General features: G+C 32.5%; 1 protein-coding gene across 4 annotated transcripts in view; it reads right to left on the bottom strand.

Moving 5' to 3' along the window:
* The window catches only part of PTBP2 (polypyrimidine tract binding protein 2), an 85,025-nt gene that overhangs the window by 10,452 nt on the left and 56,535 nt on the right, over positions 1–18,038 (bottom strand). For all 4 annotated transcript variants that reach the window (XM_032867194.1, XM_032867191.1, XM_032867192.1 and 1 more), the window contains exon 8: positions 15,249–15,444. In XM_032867194.1, coding sequence (XP_032723085.1) covers positions 15,249–15,444 — 196 coding nt within the window. The remainder of the gene's footprint in view (positions 1–15,248; positions 15,445–18,038) is intronic.

Below are 18,038 nucleotides of genomic sequence, written 5' to 3'. Positions count from 1 at the left end.
ATGACCCCTCCCCCTCCTCTTTTAATTATCATTCCTTGAAAGTATTTTTCAGATAGCTGTGGCTGAATGAATGTACACAGCATTCAACTTAAGTTGGTAACACAATTATTCAGTAGTGGCAGAAACTCTAGATGTAGGCATTGCACTGTCAAATCATTCCCTTGTTTCCCGGTGTTTAATTGGCTACTCTTCAGTAGAAAAAATAACTTAAAATTCTGTTAAATTCCTTGGTCTTAATGGGATCCAGTCAGTGGCCTAAGACAAACACCAGCAACAATACATAGCATGCAGAAGAAAAAAGTTCGGTATTAATTCTCAAATTTCGTTAAGAATAAAATATTTTTTTTAAATCCATCAAAGACATCTAAGCAGCTCTTTTCCACAACCAAAAATTAAATCAGTTTAATTTCTGGTTTCATTTCCAACTCTACCAAACATTTTTTAGGTCTTCCTAAACCAAAATAATTTACTGAACTAATTATAATTAGATACCAAAATTAATATAAAAAAATTCTTAAATCCCTAGCATTTTCCCTGTAAATCTCTTGACTCTTACCACCATCTTCTATTAAAACAATCCTATTTATCTAAGAGAATTGTCTTCAACTTTGTATCCCCACACTGAGAACGTTCTCAATCTTTTAGGTCTCAGGACCCCTTTACACTCTTAGAAATTACTGAGGAACACAAAGACCTTTTGTTTGAGTTATATCAATTGATATTTAACACATCAGAAATAAAAAACCTTGTTCTTTTAAAAAGAACAAGAACACATGATCATATATTCTATTAGCCTTCAGAGAAATGTATGCTAGGTGAGAGTAAGAGTCAAAAGACAAATAAGATTTTGGTATTATCATGAATATAGTTTTGACTTTGCTAAGAGTCTGAGAGATCTCCAGGTATTTCGTGAACCACTGCCATCTATACTTCATATGTTGTTTTATTCATATGTGGTTCTCAAGAATTACAAGGGAATTAAAAAGATACATTTATTCATTTCGAAGAAAATGCTGTAATAAAGTTTGGGTATATAAAAAAAAAAAAAAGAAAAAAGAATGTGAGACACGCAGATAGATTACAAACTACTGACACTTCCAGAATTAAGTTCTAAGTCATCTATTATTCGTCTTTCCCTATGGACATTTCAAGGAAAATTATTAATTCATGAAATATAAAATACCAATCTACCTAAATTTGATACATCAATCTAAATAAGACAGTCTAAGCTTAATACTTCATTTTTGCAGAAAGCTTCTTCTGAAATACATCTCTACAATGTCAATATACAATTCAACAATTTCATGAAAATTTCACCAAAATATTCAAAGGTAACAAAATTTGTTCAAAGAAACTTTAAATATTCAAGACAATTGTTTTTTGAAATATATTTTCTGTTGAAATTTGGGTTTCATAATGAAGATAGATAACTTGGTGGCACAGTATTTTTTAAAACATTAAGATTTATGGAACAATGATCACTGAAGATTTAAGAGAGAACTGAAATTAATTTAAAATACTAACTAAAAAAATTAAAAGTCCAGGCTGGAGTCCTTTTTAGTGTGACAGACTGCAAGACTTTTTTTAAAATGCCACCTTTAATTAAACAACACTGCACTTTAGTAACAATAAGACTGCAAATTTTCTAGTGAGAAAACGGGCTCAAAGGAGATGCAATTTACTTCCTTCCTATAAGGAGATAATGGGAAGCTTAGCAAAAAGTGGAATGTAAGCTGTGAGAGCCCCACTGTTGTTACTACAACCCAAATGCTACTTCAATGTCTCCCCACTTTTTCATTTATTATCACGGCCACTGTGCTAGTATGTTAGGTTATGATATATTCTTCTACCAAGTCACTTTTTTCTTTTTTTTTTTCATTTTAGGAAGCCCAAAGTATGGTGTAAGAGTACTTTAAGAGATCAGGGCAGTCATTGTCCTTGATGCCATTAGCATGTACTTTTCTTCCACTATTTCCTCCCCCAGGCTGAAAACTTAGAAAAACTATTTAAGCCATCTTTACACAGTTCTAAATCCCTGGAATTAGTCTTCAGTTTTTACTGGACTTTTAAACCTCTAATGAATGATTCCACAATTTCTCTCAGTATGCTCTTTTCTGAAAAATTATTGTCAATCAGAAAATTTTTAAAAAATTAGGTTTAACCTAAATGTCTTCTACAACAAAAACCTACAAAATATTTCATGGTGCACTATTTATACCATAATGATAAATTCTGAAAAATTCTGTATTGTATTTTTCATATTAACTCCTAGCTATTAAGTCAATAAATTTACCATCTTCCCTTTGTAAAAACTGTTTAAAACATATTATATACATTGCCTCCAATGAAATTATTTTTAGCTCTAATTTCAATGATTTACATCTTTAGCTAAGACATCAGGTATGCTGGAAAAAAATTATTAATGCATTTTGATGAGAGATTAAAAACACCTATTCTACTTCCAGGATTGTTAGAACAATAAAATAATGTTGAAGAGCTTCATAAACTGCTATACAAAGGTATCACAGGGTTAACTTTCCATGGGAAATTATCTTCATTAGGTGGGCCATCCAGCCATTTTGAGTAATTTGACAAGTTTATAAATTTCTCATTTTAGTTTATTATTACTAACCCTTCCTTCACTGAAATGGATGAACACACAGCCACGTATATGATATGAAGTCCAGTAGGATGAAGTGATTTAACTTACTTATCCCTCATTCCTTAAGGTCACATAAACATTTTTCTTAGAAGAATTAAAGAATTAAACTCTTTGTTAACTTACTTTAAACCATTTACAAATTTACCTATGACTTTTAATAAAGTTTATTATTTTAGATTTACAGAAAAACTGAAGATTCTACAGAGTTCCTATATAACCTGGGTACTTCCTTTTCCCTCTATTATTACCATCTTACATTAGTATAGTATAGTTGTTCCAATTAATCAGCCAAGATTGATATATTATTATTAACTGAAGTCCATACTTCATCAGATTTATTTGGTGTGCATCTAATATCCTTTTTTGTTCCAGGATCCCATATTACATTTAGTCATGTCTCCTTGGGCTCCTCTTGACTATGACGATTTTATCCATGATTTTTCAAGATACATAATTTGTTTTATCCCTTCATTTCCCATTCTAAAACTTCTATCCAAAGTCGATTACATTTCCTTTGGCCTTACTTCTTTAATCTGTTCAAGATATCTAGTAGCTGACTCACATACTACTAAATACAGGATTGGGGACAGAACTCAGAGGCCCTTTCTAATTCATAAATTATAGGGTCTTGGGTGGGGAGGGCAGTTTTTACATTTTATTTTCTGATTTGAAACTGAAACTTTCACTTTTGACAAAAATGACAACACTATTTTTTCCTGAAACAATCCACTCCTCCTCTTCTACCACCTTCCTTTCAATTCCTTATTTTGTCTGCTGGAATCCATTCTCCTCTATCATTAACAATTGAATTTTTATTCAATGTGTTCCTTAGGGAAACTTTTTAATTAAAAGCTTGCTTTATCCCAATGAAACTTTTCTTATAACTCTCTCGAAAAGTCATTTTTATCTTCCTAAACCCTTCCCCAAAGGAAGGAAAAAGGATGCATTATTCATCATTCTACCCTACCACCCAATGTTGCTTTTCTAACTGCAGTTCTACCACCATCAATTAAGACAGATTCTGCATCCAATCATTTCTCATCAAAACAACCATCAGGCCACTAGAACATTTTCTCTCATCACAGAAAGACTTCAGAACCTGGCTTTATTTCCTCCTTCTCTCCCAGCCCATCATCATCTGTGATATGTCAAACACCCTTAGTTCATAATTTCTTTAAAACTTCTACTTTGGGGCACCTGGGTGGCTCAGTGGGTTAAGCCGCTGCCTTCAGCTCAGGTCATGATCTCAGGGTCCTGGGATCGAGTCCCGCATCGGGCTCTCTGCTTGGCAGGGTGTCTGCTTCCCCCTCTCTCTCTGTCTGCCCCTCTGCCTACTTGTGATCTCTGTCTGTCAAATAAATAAATAAAATCTTAAAAAAAAAAACCAAAACTTCTACTTTGACGATTTTTACTACATTAATCCATTTTAGCAACTTCTCTTGCCACATCTTTGATTTTTCTTTCTCTTGTGTTACACCATTCATTTCCAGTATTTAAAATCCCCTTTCCTGACTTCATTCTTCCATCTTAATTCTCCTACTCCATACAATTACTGAACACACTTTTGGCCTCTATGTTGACTAGTTCCCTTTCTATTTTTCCTTGGCTTGATTTTACAGTATAGACCAAGTATTTTTTTTTTTTTTTAAATGTTCTTCAATGCCAGACATGGATAAATCCAATCTTGTATTCTGGCTAAACTTTCATCGGGGTAAGTACTAGAGTGAAAACATTTCAATTTTAGTATATGTGCTGCCCAAGTGAGTACTAGAGTGAAAAAACACATACACACCCCAAAATTGATTCCATAAACATTTTGGTATTTAACACTAGCTGATATCCAAGTCTATTTTCAGGTCCCCTATAAATCCACCAGACTCAAGTGCCACATCCGACTCTCAATCTTGTTATGTTCAGAAAGTCTTAAGAATGAGATCAGAATTTCAAGTTTTGGGGCACCTGGGTGGCTCAGTGGGTTAAATTCTCTGCCTTTGGCTCAGGTCATGATCCCAGGGTCCTGGGATCAAGCCCCACATAGGGCTCTCTGCTAAGCCTGCTTCCCTTCCTCTCTACCTCTCTGTCATCTCTGTCAAGTAAATAAATATAAACTTAAAAAAAAAAAAGAACTTCAAGTTTCTCAACCAACTTAAAAAGTACTCCCTTCTTTAATCTGTTTCCCCTTTCTCCCTTTCTTCATAAAAACAAAGAATGGTGAGAAGAAAGAATATGGACTACATAGCTGATAACTTCAGATCTGGCCCTCACTCCACCCTTGCATTTCCCCCCCACAGTTCTATGTGAGCTCGATAATAATCCCTTCTAGTTCTCAGGATGATCCTAAGCAAGCAAGTACTTTTCTATTTTTTAGGTTCCAGCATTTAAACTATACTCTAGAACCAATCCTCTACAATCAGTTCTAGGACTTATGCTAGCCTTAAAAACAAATACTAGAGGTGCCTGGATGGCACAGTTGGTTAAGCATCCAACTCTTGGTTTCGGCTCAGGTCATGATCTCAGGGTCCTGAGATCAATCCCTGTGTCAGGCTCCGCACTTAACATGGAGTCTGCTTAAGATTCTCTCTTCCTCCTCTCCTCCCCCTCCCATTCATGTTCTCTTAAATAAATAAATCTTCAAAAACAATCCACAAAAAAACAAATACTAGTTTATACGATGAGCATTCATTGTATGCCAAGCACTATACAAATTGCACTTATTAACACATTTAATCTTCACAATGGCCTTGTAACACTGTTATTATATCCATTACAAATATGGAGGCCAAGACAGTGAAGCTGAGACAGATTCTTAACTCAGGACATCTGGATTTGGAGCCCCTATGATTATATATAGTTCCTCATCTCCTCCCACCCTGCTTTACTCCTCAACTACCATTCCATTTCTTTTTCCTTTTTTATAGCACACTTCTTCAAAGAGTAATAAATGCTTTCTTATCATACTTATATCCTTAATCCATTTTAATTTGGTTTATACCCACCCCTCATGAATAACCTTATGGGAACTACTGAATAGGAACTTCAAATTTTAATCCTATTTATTTCATCCCTCAAGTTCTTGCTTATTTTTTCTCACAATATTAAATGAGCACTGCTTAAGTCTCAATTTTAATTTCAAGTCATTAATCCTCTTGCCCTCTGATACCTGAAGAATCTTAAGCCAAGCTTTTAAAATATCACACACCTGTTCTCCCAATTCACAAGTTCATGGAACTACTGTCCAAGTTGTAGGCAGAATTTCCTACTGTTTAGTGGACTTCTCCCCTAGTTTAATTTTTTGTAAGTACTCATATCAATAAGATGTCAAGTACTATTCTTTTATGTTTACTTTTTTCCATATTTTGTTTTCATTCACATTTCATGTCCCTGGATTAGACTCACAATGATATCTTACTTAGAGTCTCCAGTCTCCAATATGGCTTATTAATAACTGAATGCTTGTCACTCTCTAAACATGATATATATTTTATCACATCTGCTTGTGTTCTTTTTTCTTATTCATAACCAAATCAAATGGCCTTTGGCCCTTAAACCCTCCCAATTTCTCCTTCAGATAATGAATCTCATCATGCATTTCATTATGCTCTAATACCACACCAACTCTACTACAGATTTCACTTTCCCTCACATAAGAACTATTCATATATTTGCTGCCTCCACCAGATTGTACACCAGATTACAGAACAGAAACCCTGTAATTCTTCTGAATTCCTGCAGTGCCTAGGATAGTGCTAAAATGAATGTGAATAATTCAATAAATGAATTAACCAGGATGCCACGGAGGTGAGGCAGAATCCTATCAGGGATATGGAAGTGGGGCATAGAGGAAAGGTAGAAGAATAGTATCTTCAATCTGAAATCAAGATCAACAGGAAAAATAAAGTATAGAAGATAAAAGGGAAGCTAAACATGAAGTTAGAAAGAACTCAGAGGGGGAAAGATAAAAAAAAAAAAGCAGAATCCAAATGAGATTTCCTATATGTTTTCTTGGTGTATATTTAGAGGAATTAGTGAAAATCTTCTGCCTAATTTTTACCTGCTTTAGATAGAGGCACATTTTATACTGTGGTCACGAACACAGTTATTCTTCTATTAATTATAGAAACAACAGTAACATACTTCAGAAAGGTTTTTCTTTGGTTTAGCCATACAATTTAACTGTCAACTCTTAAAAACCAACACTTTTTGATTTGAAAATCTACAGTCTGATTTAATTTAAACCTACCTTTTATATCCAAAGGCTAGCATTGATTACTAGCCTGAAAAATATGAACAATAACACTAGGATAAATTCAAATATCTGACAGACTGTCTTGAAAATGAAGGTAAAATTTCTTAAAACTATAGCCAAGAACAATACAATGGGTGAACCTAACAGATTAGTTCAAGCAAAGGCTATGTGATCATCCATTAAGAACTTTATATGAAATTTTTACCTTGGATAGTTAAAAGGCAATCTATGAATAACATTTTAGCCCTACAAGAATAAGCTTATCCTATTTGAGAATGCTAGCAAATAAGTAAATATGCACCAACATGATAATGTTATTTCTTCTAATGTTCATATCACATCTGTGGCCTGTTATACCTCCAAAGCATGCAACTACTACTAACACCTTTCCCTTGCCAAGAAAACAAAAATAATTCCAGATTTAACACACATTCATTCAAATATTATTTTAAAAGGGCGCAAAGAGTTAAACTCTCTAAAGGTTATTGTTTCAAGTTAATTTTTGATTTAGAAGTTAAAATTTTATCCACTGACAGGTATTTAAAATAAACAATTCTATTTCAGCTCATTACTTATTTTCTAAAGTAAACATTTTAAAGACTGAGAAATATTTTTAAAATTTAGCCACAGGAAAATGGAGGATAGGTCAATAATCCAAAGAACTCAACATCATTTTCTAATAATGCAAACATAGAGGAAGTTTCTACTCAACTTCTATAGTTTCTTCTTATATGTTAAAATAGAAATAAATGAGAAAGCCGAAGTTATGGAACAGTGAGTTAGTACAAGTATTTTCATGTGACTTCTGACCAAAAGTATGATATCTACTGAACATGATAAAATACTGCTTTTCTAATTATATGGCTTTTAAAAATTTTTTTAATGTTACGGCATTCAGTGATACACTCTAAAAATCTATGTAGTTTAATATTTCTGGGAAATATTTCTAGAATGTTTGTGTATCTGTAATTTAGTTTTCGTTGGACAATGACTCCCAAATGTGTAACAGATGAAATTATTCAGTCTGATTTTATGACCATAATTTTCTTTGCTATAATGCAGTCTTATAATGGGATATTATAGATTAGGCTTTTGCAAAAATTAGGATTCTGGTTTTCAAGTTTTAATGTACATTTTGTGAAAACAAAAATACAAATTCAGTTTACTATATTTTGGTTTGCATGTCATATATATATATATATATATATACACACATATATATATATATATATCTATTTTGGATTCAATTTTGAAGGGACATATGAACAATACCCTTGGTTTTACAATCATATAATAACCAGGTTAAACATGGAATGGGCTGGGCAAGAAAAAACAATCTGTCTTAGCAACAAAAAATACCTTAGTATATGCGGGAAAAAGGGAATTAGTATATGGGGGAAAATTAAAATTATAGGATTTACATATTTACTACATGTATAACACTGTTCTATTATTAGCTCCACCGAGAAAAGGAGACAGGCTAAAAGGCCCAGCTAATCTATAGTATATTTTATTCAATTCTTTGTTAGGAGCATGAACTTTGGAGCCAGACTGCCAGAATGCCTATCTCAGCCACTCACTAATTATGGGACTCTGAGCAAACTGCTTATCTTTTTGTGTCCCACTTCCCAAATCTATGAAGTGGGGGACAATAATAACTTCTTTTAGGGATAATGTAAGGATTAACTCATAAGGGCTAAGAATGATGCAGGCACTTAATACATAGCCAAGAAATGGCTAGTGATTAGTATCCATATGTATCAAACTTTTGGTCCCAGGCATTGAGACAATTTCATTCTAAACCATATATTTTGTTTTTGCTACAAAATATATGAAATGAAGAACTGTAGCAATTAAGGTGGCACCTAAGAGTAACTCCTTTCAAACTAGTAATTTTCTAAGTATTTATTCCTATCACAGGAATTACCCCATAAGACAGTGCAGTTAAATTTTTATAGGCAAAACAAATAGTGGTAGAAAAAACAGCTAATTCCTTCCACCAACACCAATCATCTAAAAGACCCCACTTTTTACAAGCTGGTATAAAGTACTCTTAAAACTCATTTCTACCAGTGTTTCTTTTTAGGAAAGTCTACTTAATGGCCTACATATCACAATAATTAACTGAAAGTAGCCTTACAAAATACTGAAAAATACTTGAAAATACCAAGTGATAATTTTGTTCTTCCTAATCTCTGTGGCTACTGAATGGTTCAGTAGAAAAACAAGTAAGAATTTCCAAATAATATTCAACTTGGAAGATACTGAAACAGCTTAAATTTACTAAATACCTAATAAACAATGAATGTTTTATTTTCTAAAAATACACACATGGGAAAACATAGGCATCACTTAAATATATGAGTACTGCTCTATTAGCTCACTGCTACATACTAATTAAGTTCCAATTAGTCTAGCTTTGCAGTTTCCTCACCAATCTACTGAAATAGTATATAATCAGACAGTGATGTTTCACAAAAGATGTTTGTTTTTACTGCACATCCTACAGAATATTTAAAAAGTATAAACAGACTACACATACACATGAATACAAGGAAAAACACCACCTGAGGTATTTTAATCCTTTGAGAAAACAACTCACACTGATCTGTAGATCATTTTTTCTCACACTTAGCTATAAGAGAGAAGAAATTTATATTCTATTGGTATTTGGTAAGGAAATACTATTGCTTCCTGGTTCTTTATTTTAGGGGGATGAATTCCTTCCTGAGAGAAACATACTAAATTTTAATTAACTTTGTTTAGTCCCTTATCTACCACCCATTCCCTTTTTTGGACCACTAGTTAAGACCAAAATAAAAAGTAATTATTACATTAATAAACAAAACTACTCACCTCTGGACTAAAGTCACTATCTCAAATCACTCTGGGGCTACCAGAACCTGGAGGCAACCTGCAGTCTCTAAAGTTTAAAGGAGTACTGGGAAGAATCTAGGCTGTACCAATTCACACACTGGTTTAAATAATTAATGAAAAAAAAAAACCCCAAAAAACACAAAAAAACACAAAGCTGGGCATCAATTTCTTCCACCAAAAACCAACAAATAAATGCAACAATTTAATTGTCCTGTACAAACTATATTACAAAGCAAATAGACCTAGTTGATGAAGGAAAACTCTCTAAAGATTTTCAACTAATTAATGTAGAGAAATATGTGAATCAGGGGGAAAAGCAACATTCTCAACTCCCAAATGAAATAAATTAAGGCACAAATCATTGGTGGATACTCAAACCATTAGTAGAAAAATATAATGGAAGGATCAGAATGTCACCACCTGAACCACAATCCATCTTAAAGCATCACTAAACATGGGATAACCAGATGTTTTATGAAACACAAGAATACCTATAAAGTATTCTTGCTTGAAAAATATGAATAAATAACAGAACCTAAATCTAATGAGGCTTTTGGAGCTAAATTCCAGTTTACATAAAAAATGCCAATGGATGGAGGAACAGGTTAAGATGACACTACAAAGAACAGCCACACCAATCAAGACTAAAGGACTTTTTCTCAAAATAACTAGGTTTCTTCATTAAGTCAGTGGAAATGAGGGTGAAGATGGAGAGGACTACCTCAGATTAACAGTCTTAGGAGAAATAACAACCAAATGCTATCTATGGCCCTTGAGAAGATACTATTCTGAACAAATCAACTCTTAAAATACATTTTTTTGAGACAACTGGAGAAATTTGAAGATGGATTGGGTATTCAATGACATTAAGAAATCACTGTCAAATTTGATGGGTATGATAATCATATTATGGTTTGATAAGAAAATGTCATTATTTTAAAGATATTATGATGATGTTTGAGATGACATGACATGATGTCAAGGATGTGCTTCAAAACACAATAGAAAAAATGAACAGATGAAACAAGTGTAGAAACTACTAAATCAAGATGATGAGAATGTGGGATTCACTATATTGCTATATAATGACTGAACTCTGACAGTAGAAACTTTTTAAAAATTACCATGTGAATAACCCACTCAAAAGTAACAAGTTTCAGAAATCACTTAAAAATAGCTTTCAAAGAAAATTTCAAAGCTTATTTGTTAATTTTATGTATCACGAACACACAGAAAAAAACATTCAATTTATCAGCTAAACAATCAGAACAATTATACCAAGATATATTAATTTGGCATGAATAAATGTGGAAGTATAAAATACTGTTCAATAGCTACTAAGAAGTTTCTTTTGAGAACACCCTTAACTTTGCTAAAAAGCTAAAACTTGGGATCTAAAAATTACAAACTTTTCTCTATAGCAGTAATTATCAATTCACATTACATAGTAAAACCATCTTGAGATCTTAAAAAACTACAAACACCTAGGAGACTCTATTCAAGATTCTCAGTCTAGGGTAGGGCCTGGTGATTTCAGTGTACAGAAAAACCTGAGACACTATTCAATGGAACTACAGATTTGCCTTTATGAACAAAGGTTTATTATACCTTCTCCATTATCAATTATTTTAAGGTCAACATATTTCTCATAAAAAATTTGTTTAGCCTTTCTGTTAAGGACATAAGATGGCTGACTGCTACTTTATTCAACTCAAAATGCACAGAAAGCTTTAACATAAGTATCCTCTGTATATATTATCTTCCCTAATTTTTAAAAGGTAGACAACATGATCATGAAAAATTACTTCTAGAAATTTTTTCTAAAAGTGAGCCACCCCTTAATAAATTAACTACACTTCTTAAACATGATAAAATGATCATAGTAACAATGTCTCAATTTATAAATCTCAAGAATTTTTATCATCTTGTTCTATGAAGTAGAATATGTGAATAATTAATAGTCTGCCAGGTTTGTGATTATGTATTTAGATGTCAGATTTCCAATTAATTATAAAGCCCTCCGTCTTCCTTCCTGGAAAAAATTATATTTTCTGAGACACTGTAATCCTTAGTTACCAAAAGAAAAAAGAGAAGCTAAGTATAAAAGCTAGTCTTAAAAAAAACTGTGTAAAATAAACCAATTAAAATGTACTATTGTATTGATTCCAAATTCAGTCAAGTTCTTAGATATAAAAATTATACAAGGTAAAGTGAATCCCCCTAAATATTTGCAGAAAAGAAGGATCACCTAAATACTTGTGTTCTTATACAATCTTTGAAACAAAGGGAGATCTATTATTTCATTTTGAACAACTACTGTCAGAGGAAGACTCAGCAGGAAATGGATCCCATCGATACTAGTGAGTTGTATGCTGAAGTCACCTGACTTATTAAATTTCACTGGAGGCAAATAAGCATAGAGAAGATTTAGTTACCATTCCAGAAGACATGACCTCACTAAGGTAATACTGGATGTTACCATAAAGGGTGTCTGAAAACTACTTTAAAAGGCAAAACATAGATGGTTCCTTATAAAGATGACAATATCCACAAATGTATGGGGGAAGAAAGTTAACTTCATGTTCCATAAATGGATATTTTCAGTTTGAGATAAATAATTAAAAAATAATTTTTCTATAAACTGGCTAGTCTTAAATATTGTGATATCATGTTGGAGACTCAGCTTATACTAAGTATGAATACCCTTAATACACACTTTACATGTATTGTACATCCCAACAGAAAGAACCTAGACAACCAATTCAGAGACTTGGAAAATGTCTAACAAGCACTTAAAAATTGTAAGTTGGCTCATAAAATAATAAAAATTAAAATAATTTGACACATTCCTATTCCTATCTAATTAATATCCTAGCAAATCCAAAAAATAATACCCAATGCTGGTAGGCAAAAAAGTGGAACAGCCAGTCTCATATACCATTCATACTAGTTTAGTATCATCTTTCTAGAAAGAAATTTGCAGTAAGAATCAGGAGTCTCTAACATTTTCTTTGATCCAATAAATCTAGCTCTAGAAATCTAGTCTCAGGAAATAATCTGAAAGATAAAAATGTTATGCATAGGGTGTCTGCCACGATGCTATGTATATATTAATAAAAAGTATGGAAGTAAATTAAATGTCCAATAAAGGTACTTTCAAAAGTACTACAAATCCACTAGCATGCTAGACAGCTATTAAATTTTTTTTTAAATTCTTAGTAAAATAATAATTACAATAAAACATAATAAAGAACTGCACAGTGATTTTAATTTTGTACAAAAATATGTATTTACACAGAAAATGAAAAAAATTGTTACCTCTTGTAAATTACCAAAACTACCACAGTCCATACTATTATTTGAGTTTTGAAACTTTCAACTCATCTAACATTCAAAAACTATCTAAGGATACTTAATATAAAAACCAAAATATAACAAGATGCAAAACCATTAAAACATATAAACAATAAAGTCATTTAGTAAAAAAAAGGTGAATTCACATATCTTCACTTTCATCTTTCTTATCAAACAGAATGAAGAAATAAAGATATACTGAAATATTTAAAATAGAGCTAGAAGATGAAGACAAATTTATTAAGTAGTGGACAACTTTACTCATATGCTTTTAATGCAAAAAATGTAGAACACCTGAAAAATGAATAATAAAAGTAAAGAGGAAGATAAAATTATGCCAGGGACTCATAATCTTTAATGAGAAAGACATTTCATTATTACTTAAAAGGAATTTCACCAGGGCCATGAGGTTACAAGGAAAACAGTGATGAATTCCCTAGAAGAATCAGGTGACTTCTAACCAGGACTCCACCCAGAATCCAAAAACACAAAGACATGTCTAACTATACCCAAATGGGCAAAATGCACAACTCCTTGAGTCCAAGAAGGGACTCTTATGGTCTGTGCTTGATGGTAACTGGAATTTCTTGATATTCTATACTTAAGTTGTTTAATGAGCTGCAAGTGAATTTTTAAACTTCTCAGAAACTATATGTAAAATCTTGATGTTACCTATTTTGTGTTAAGGATTAAATAATGTATCTGATCCAGTAGGACTGTTGTGTCTAGCAGAATGCCTAGGACCTGGGAATTATTCAATAAATGTAGATTTTTTTTCTCTTCTATAAAATAATTTCTATCAGTAAATAATTTAAGAATCTATAGTAATAATTATAACCTTGTATCACTCATTGTCTCACTCTTAACTTTACCTTTAAAAATGGTACATTATGAAACAGTCAACTTAACAAGCCAAGCTGAGGAAATAAAGGTTTAAACTAAGGCCATACAGTGATAAGAGATTCTGTCAGAAAAGAATGTTATTAACCTAAAGAATCTTTAAAATCATGATAAACAATTATGGCTTGTGCTAGATGTATTAGAAAATTAGAATTAAAGGTAAATTTTGTCTATTACCAGAATTAATTTCAAATATCAATTGCTTCTCTTGTGCATAAGGTGTCTCTGTTCATGGAAGTATCACTTACATTACTACATATTTATAATGGATAGTACAACTGTTACTTATCTACAAAAAATATATACTTGCAAGAATTACTTCATTATCATTCCTTTTCTGAGGGGCATAAACTGAACTCTAAGAACTAGTTTATAACTCATTAATCTTGGGTTCCATATGGACAGAAATGCTGATTTAAAGATAATCTTACACATATATAAGAAGTCAATTTCCCAAACACAGCAAATAGAATTGTAAAATTTCATCTTAAGTTATAGATCACTCATTTTATTTGCAAAATAACGTTTTCCCTTATTTTTTCTTCATCTTGACTCCATCTACCAGTAGTTGCAAATTTTTGCATTGTTTTTCTTCTGTGTGTGAGGTGAGTCAAATCCATCGCAGAATGAGGTGAAATATAAATGAATAAGACAAAACGTAAATGCCAAAATAAACTTTATAGAAAATTCTTCCTAGTTTACATTGTTTTTTAAGAGACAGGCTATAATATATTGAAAAAAGTCCATATGACTACTTCCGTTACGTGTTTTGCCTATTCACTTTTCACTGTTTCTATGCAGTGCTAAATTATAACATTCAGATTAGCCCTGAAGAATTTGCACAAGGACTCTAAACCTGGGCTTAGAACCTAGACAGTGTGACATCAAATTTAACATGAAATAACAACTCTACAGTATAGTATCTCTTCATTAGAGCTTTTCTTCTCTTATTTTGGGAAAGAAAATGAGGATGGTGAAAGGAATACAGCTGATAGAATTTTCATAACACTTTAGGTTTTTCTCCCAACAGCATTCAAATGCCCCTTATCTTTAAAGAAAAAAAAAAAAAGAAAGAAAAAAAAAAAAGTAAAACCTAACACAATTTCTTAAATTCCAAAATGGGGTATTCATTATACTTACTGGAGTTTAACAGGCACCTTTCCACTTGGCAAAGTGGGAGAAAAGTGGTATAGACAATAAAAATCATACCTAAGAGGGATGTCTCCTTGGCAAATGCTGCAGCAATAGCTGGGTCCAATGCAGGCTGTCCATCCCCAGATGGAAGATCAGGTCGAGTATAATCCCTACTTTTATCATTGTTGTATTTTACATTCAAATTCACAAGTTTGGAAAAATCAATCCTTAGGGTACAGCAAGCATTATAAATATTCTGACCATCTAGGGCCTGTAAAAGTGAATAAAGTATATCAGCAGTCTTAAGGAATGAAAATTAGTAAGAAACAGGACTTCGACAACAAAACCCAGCAATGAAGACCTGCATATAAAAGACACCAGGAAAGGGATCAAATATCATACATTATTCTTTGTTATCCCAGTTGTACATGTATTTGTTTCCATAAATACTATCTTTTTAAAATAGAAAATGCTACTTAAATCTAAAATATAACCAGTTAAATATATATGCTAATGCTTTTAATTAAAAAAAAAATCTGCAAATAATTCAATTTAAAAAAATAAACAAGGATTACAAATATAGTCAGTCCTGCCAAAAGTTGTACCATAACAGCCTGCATAATACTTTAATTTTATTATACATACACATTTTTTGCTGGATGGTAATACTTAGAAGAATTGGTGTAATTTTATAACGTAACTTTTGTTTGAGGTCACATTTTATGAAGTGCCTCAAGCCAAATAAGTATCACTATAATGCATAGTAGTAATGCAAACACTATTATTTCCTTAACTTGAGGTGTTCAACCTGGATCCAAATAGATTGTTGAATTAGAAAATGCAACATTATCCCAGGAAAGCTCAGGAATAAAGAGTGCAAGCTCTAGATCTGAAAGCCTACACTCAAATCAGGTCATCTTGAACAAGTTATTTAACCTCTTTGAATCTCAGGATCTTTCTTAATCTGGAAAACAGAGAAGAAAATGGCTGCCAGGATCCTCACAAGATTACCTTGAGGATTAAATAAAAAATCACATATGTGAAAGTACAATGTGAGTTATAATTGTTGCTGTTATGATTATTATGAGGTTTTTTTTCCTGGTACTATATAATCACCATTTCTATTCCAGCTGGATAGAAGGCTAGAACAAACTAAGGAACAAGGGAATATATTGTTATTTATTAGAAGAATAAACATTTACTGTATAAAATAATGGTTCAGAAATGAAAAATATGTTTACCTCTATAAATCACTGTGAAAATGACAGTTCTTCTGATAATACATCAATAGACTTAAGCCTGTTTATACAGACCAAGATCCATTAGGTATGTAAAGCTAAAACTATATGATATTAATAGTAGACCAATATGTTTTTGCATGATCTTTTTAGAAATGGGACTGAAATATACATGAACCTTAGGACAAATTCAAGAGATTGTTGAATTTTCCCCTCCAACCCTCCCTACTAATACCTCCATTGTTAGTCTTTTTCTGAGTTGTTCTTCTCTTATAAAGCAAAATGTTAGGGGGCAAAATTTTCCAATTAACTGAAAATAACTGCCAAAATTTTTAACCAGTGTATAAAAATTCGTTGGCTCTATCACTCAAGCTGCCTTTTCATAGCAGTGGTACCCAGAGCTTTCAAAAACAGAGTACTGAGCTGCCATCCCCAAAGATTATGATTTCTTAGTTCAGGATACTGAAGAGTCCCAATGTTTTTTGTTTTTTTTAACAAGCAATCTACATGACAAGAACCTAGGTGGGCTCTAGACCATAGTCAGAAAAAAACTATAAATTCTCTTAAAATCTAAAGGTATACTTTGCTGGCTAACTAAATTCCCAGTGCTTAAGATGTATTTTTCATCTCCCACTCATATGGAACTGTCACTAAAAGATGAGAAGGTAGGCTTGAGAACCTCTTTCTAAACTTGTATTCTTTGCCCATAATTATATATAACTTCTATTGTTTTAACAAGCATAAAAATGTAGCAACTGAACTACAAAGTTTAGAACCAACTCATTCCGTAACATACTGAGATATATAAGGATGACTGTAAAACGGGAAGAGATTTGTAACACAGCAGGTGCTGGGAGAGTTGTGATATGAGACGAAAGTTCTAATACCAACAATGTGCCATATATTGTGTTGTGTTCTAGGAATACAGCAGAGAAAAAAGACAAGGTACCCACTTTTATGTGACTTACAGTAAAACTTGGAAATACAGACATCTAACAAATACAAATTTGATTTGTGGTAGTGAGAACTAAGAAAGGAAGAGATATAATGTAGACTGAAGTTTATGGAAGACCTCTGAGACCTGCAAACCTGAAAGACTCTGGAAGAATCAGACATAAAAAGACAAAGAGAAAGCAGTAGAAGCAAATGGAACATCCAGCTGTTAAGCCTGAGAAATCAGAGAAAATGCTGCACATGAAGGCTATTTTCAAAAAGTTCAATATAGTAAAAGGCAAAACAAGCTGTGGACTGATTAAGAGTTTTGTAAGCCACGTTAAGTTCAGCACTTTATACTAAGGACGAAAGTCAGTCACTGAAGGGCACTGAGAATGGAAGTTAGAGGACTTTAAGTTATAAGATCATTCTTAGTACTCTAGAAAAACAGGAGTGGGGGAAGAAGTCAAAGTTGTGAGCTGAATGAGAAGGCCACTGAAGTAAGGATTTAAGAGATGACAGCTTGGATTGGTGCTTTACTCAAGCTGTATTCATGGACTAGCAGCCGAAACCTATCAGCCTAAAGATAAGGAGTCTATGTCAGAATCTGTATCAATATCACACTAAACACATTATAGCTAGAAGTATGTTGACTTGTATTTTGGCAAAAGCTCCTGGTAACATCAGAGACCAG

The sequence above is a fragment of the Lontra canadensis genome, unplaced genomic scaffold (genome assembly GCF_010015895.1).
Source record: "Lontra canadensis isolate GAN:19392208 unplaced genomic scaffold, GSC_riverotter_1.0 scaffold33, whole genome shotgun sequence".
Taxonomy (NCBI): domain Eukaryota; kingdom Metazoa; phylum Chordata; class Mammalia; order Carnivora; family Mustelidae; genus Lontra; species Lontra canadensis.
Note: the sequence above shows the minus strand (reverse complement) of the source record. Positions and strands in the feature narration are given on the sequence as shown.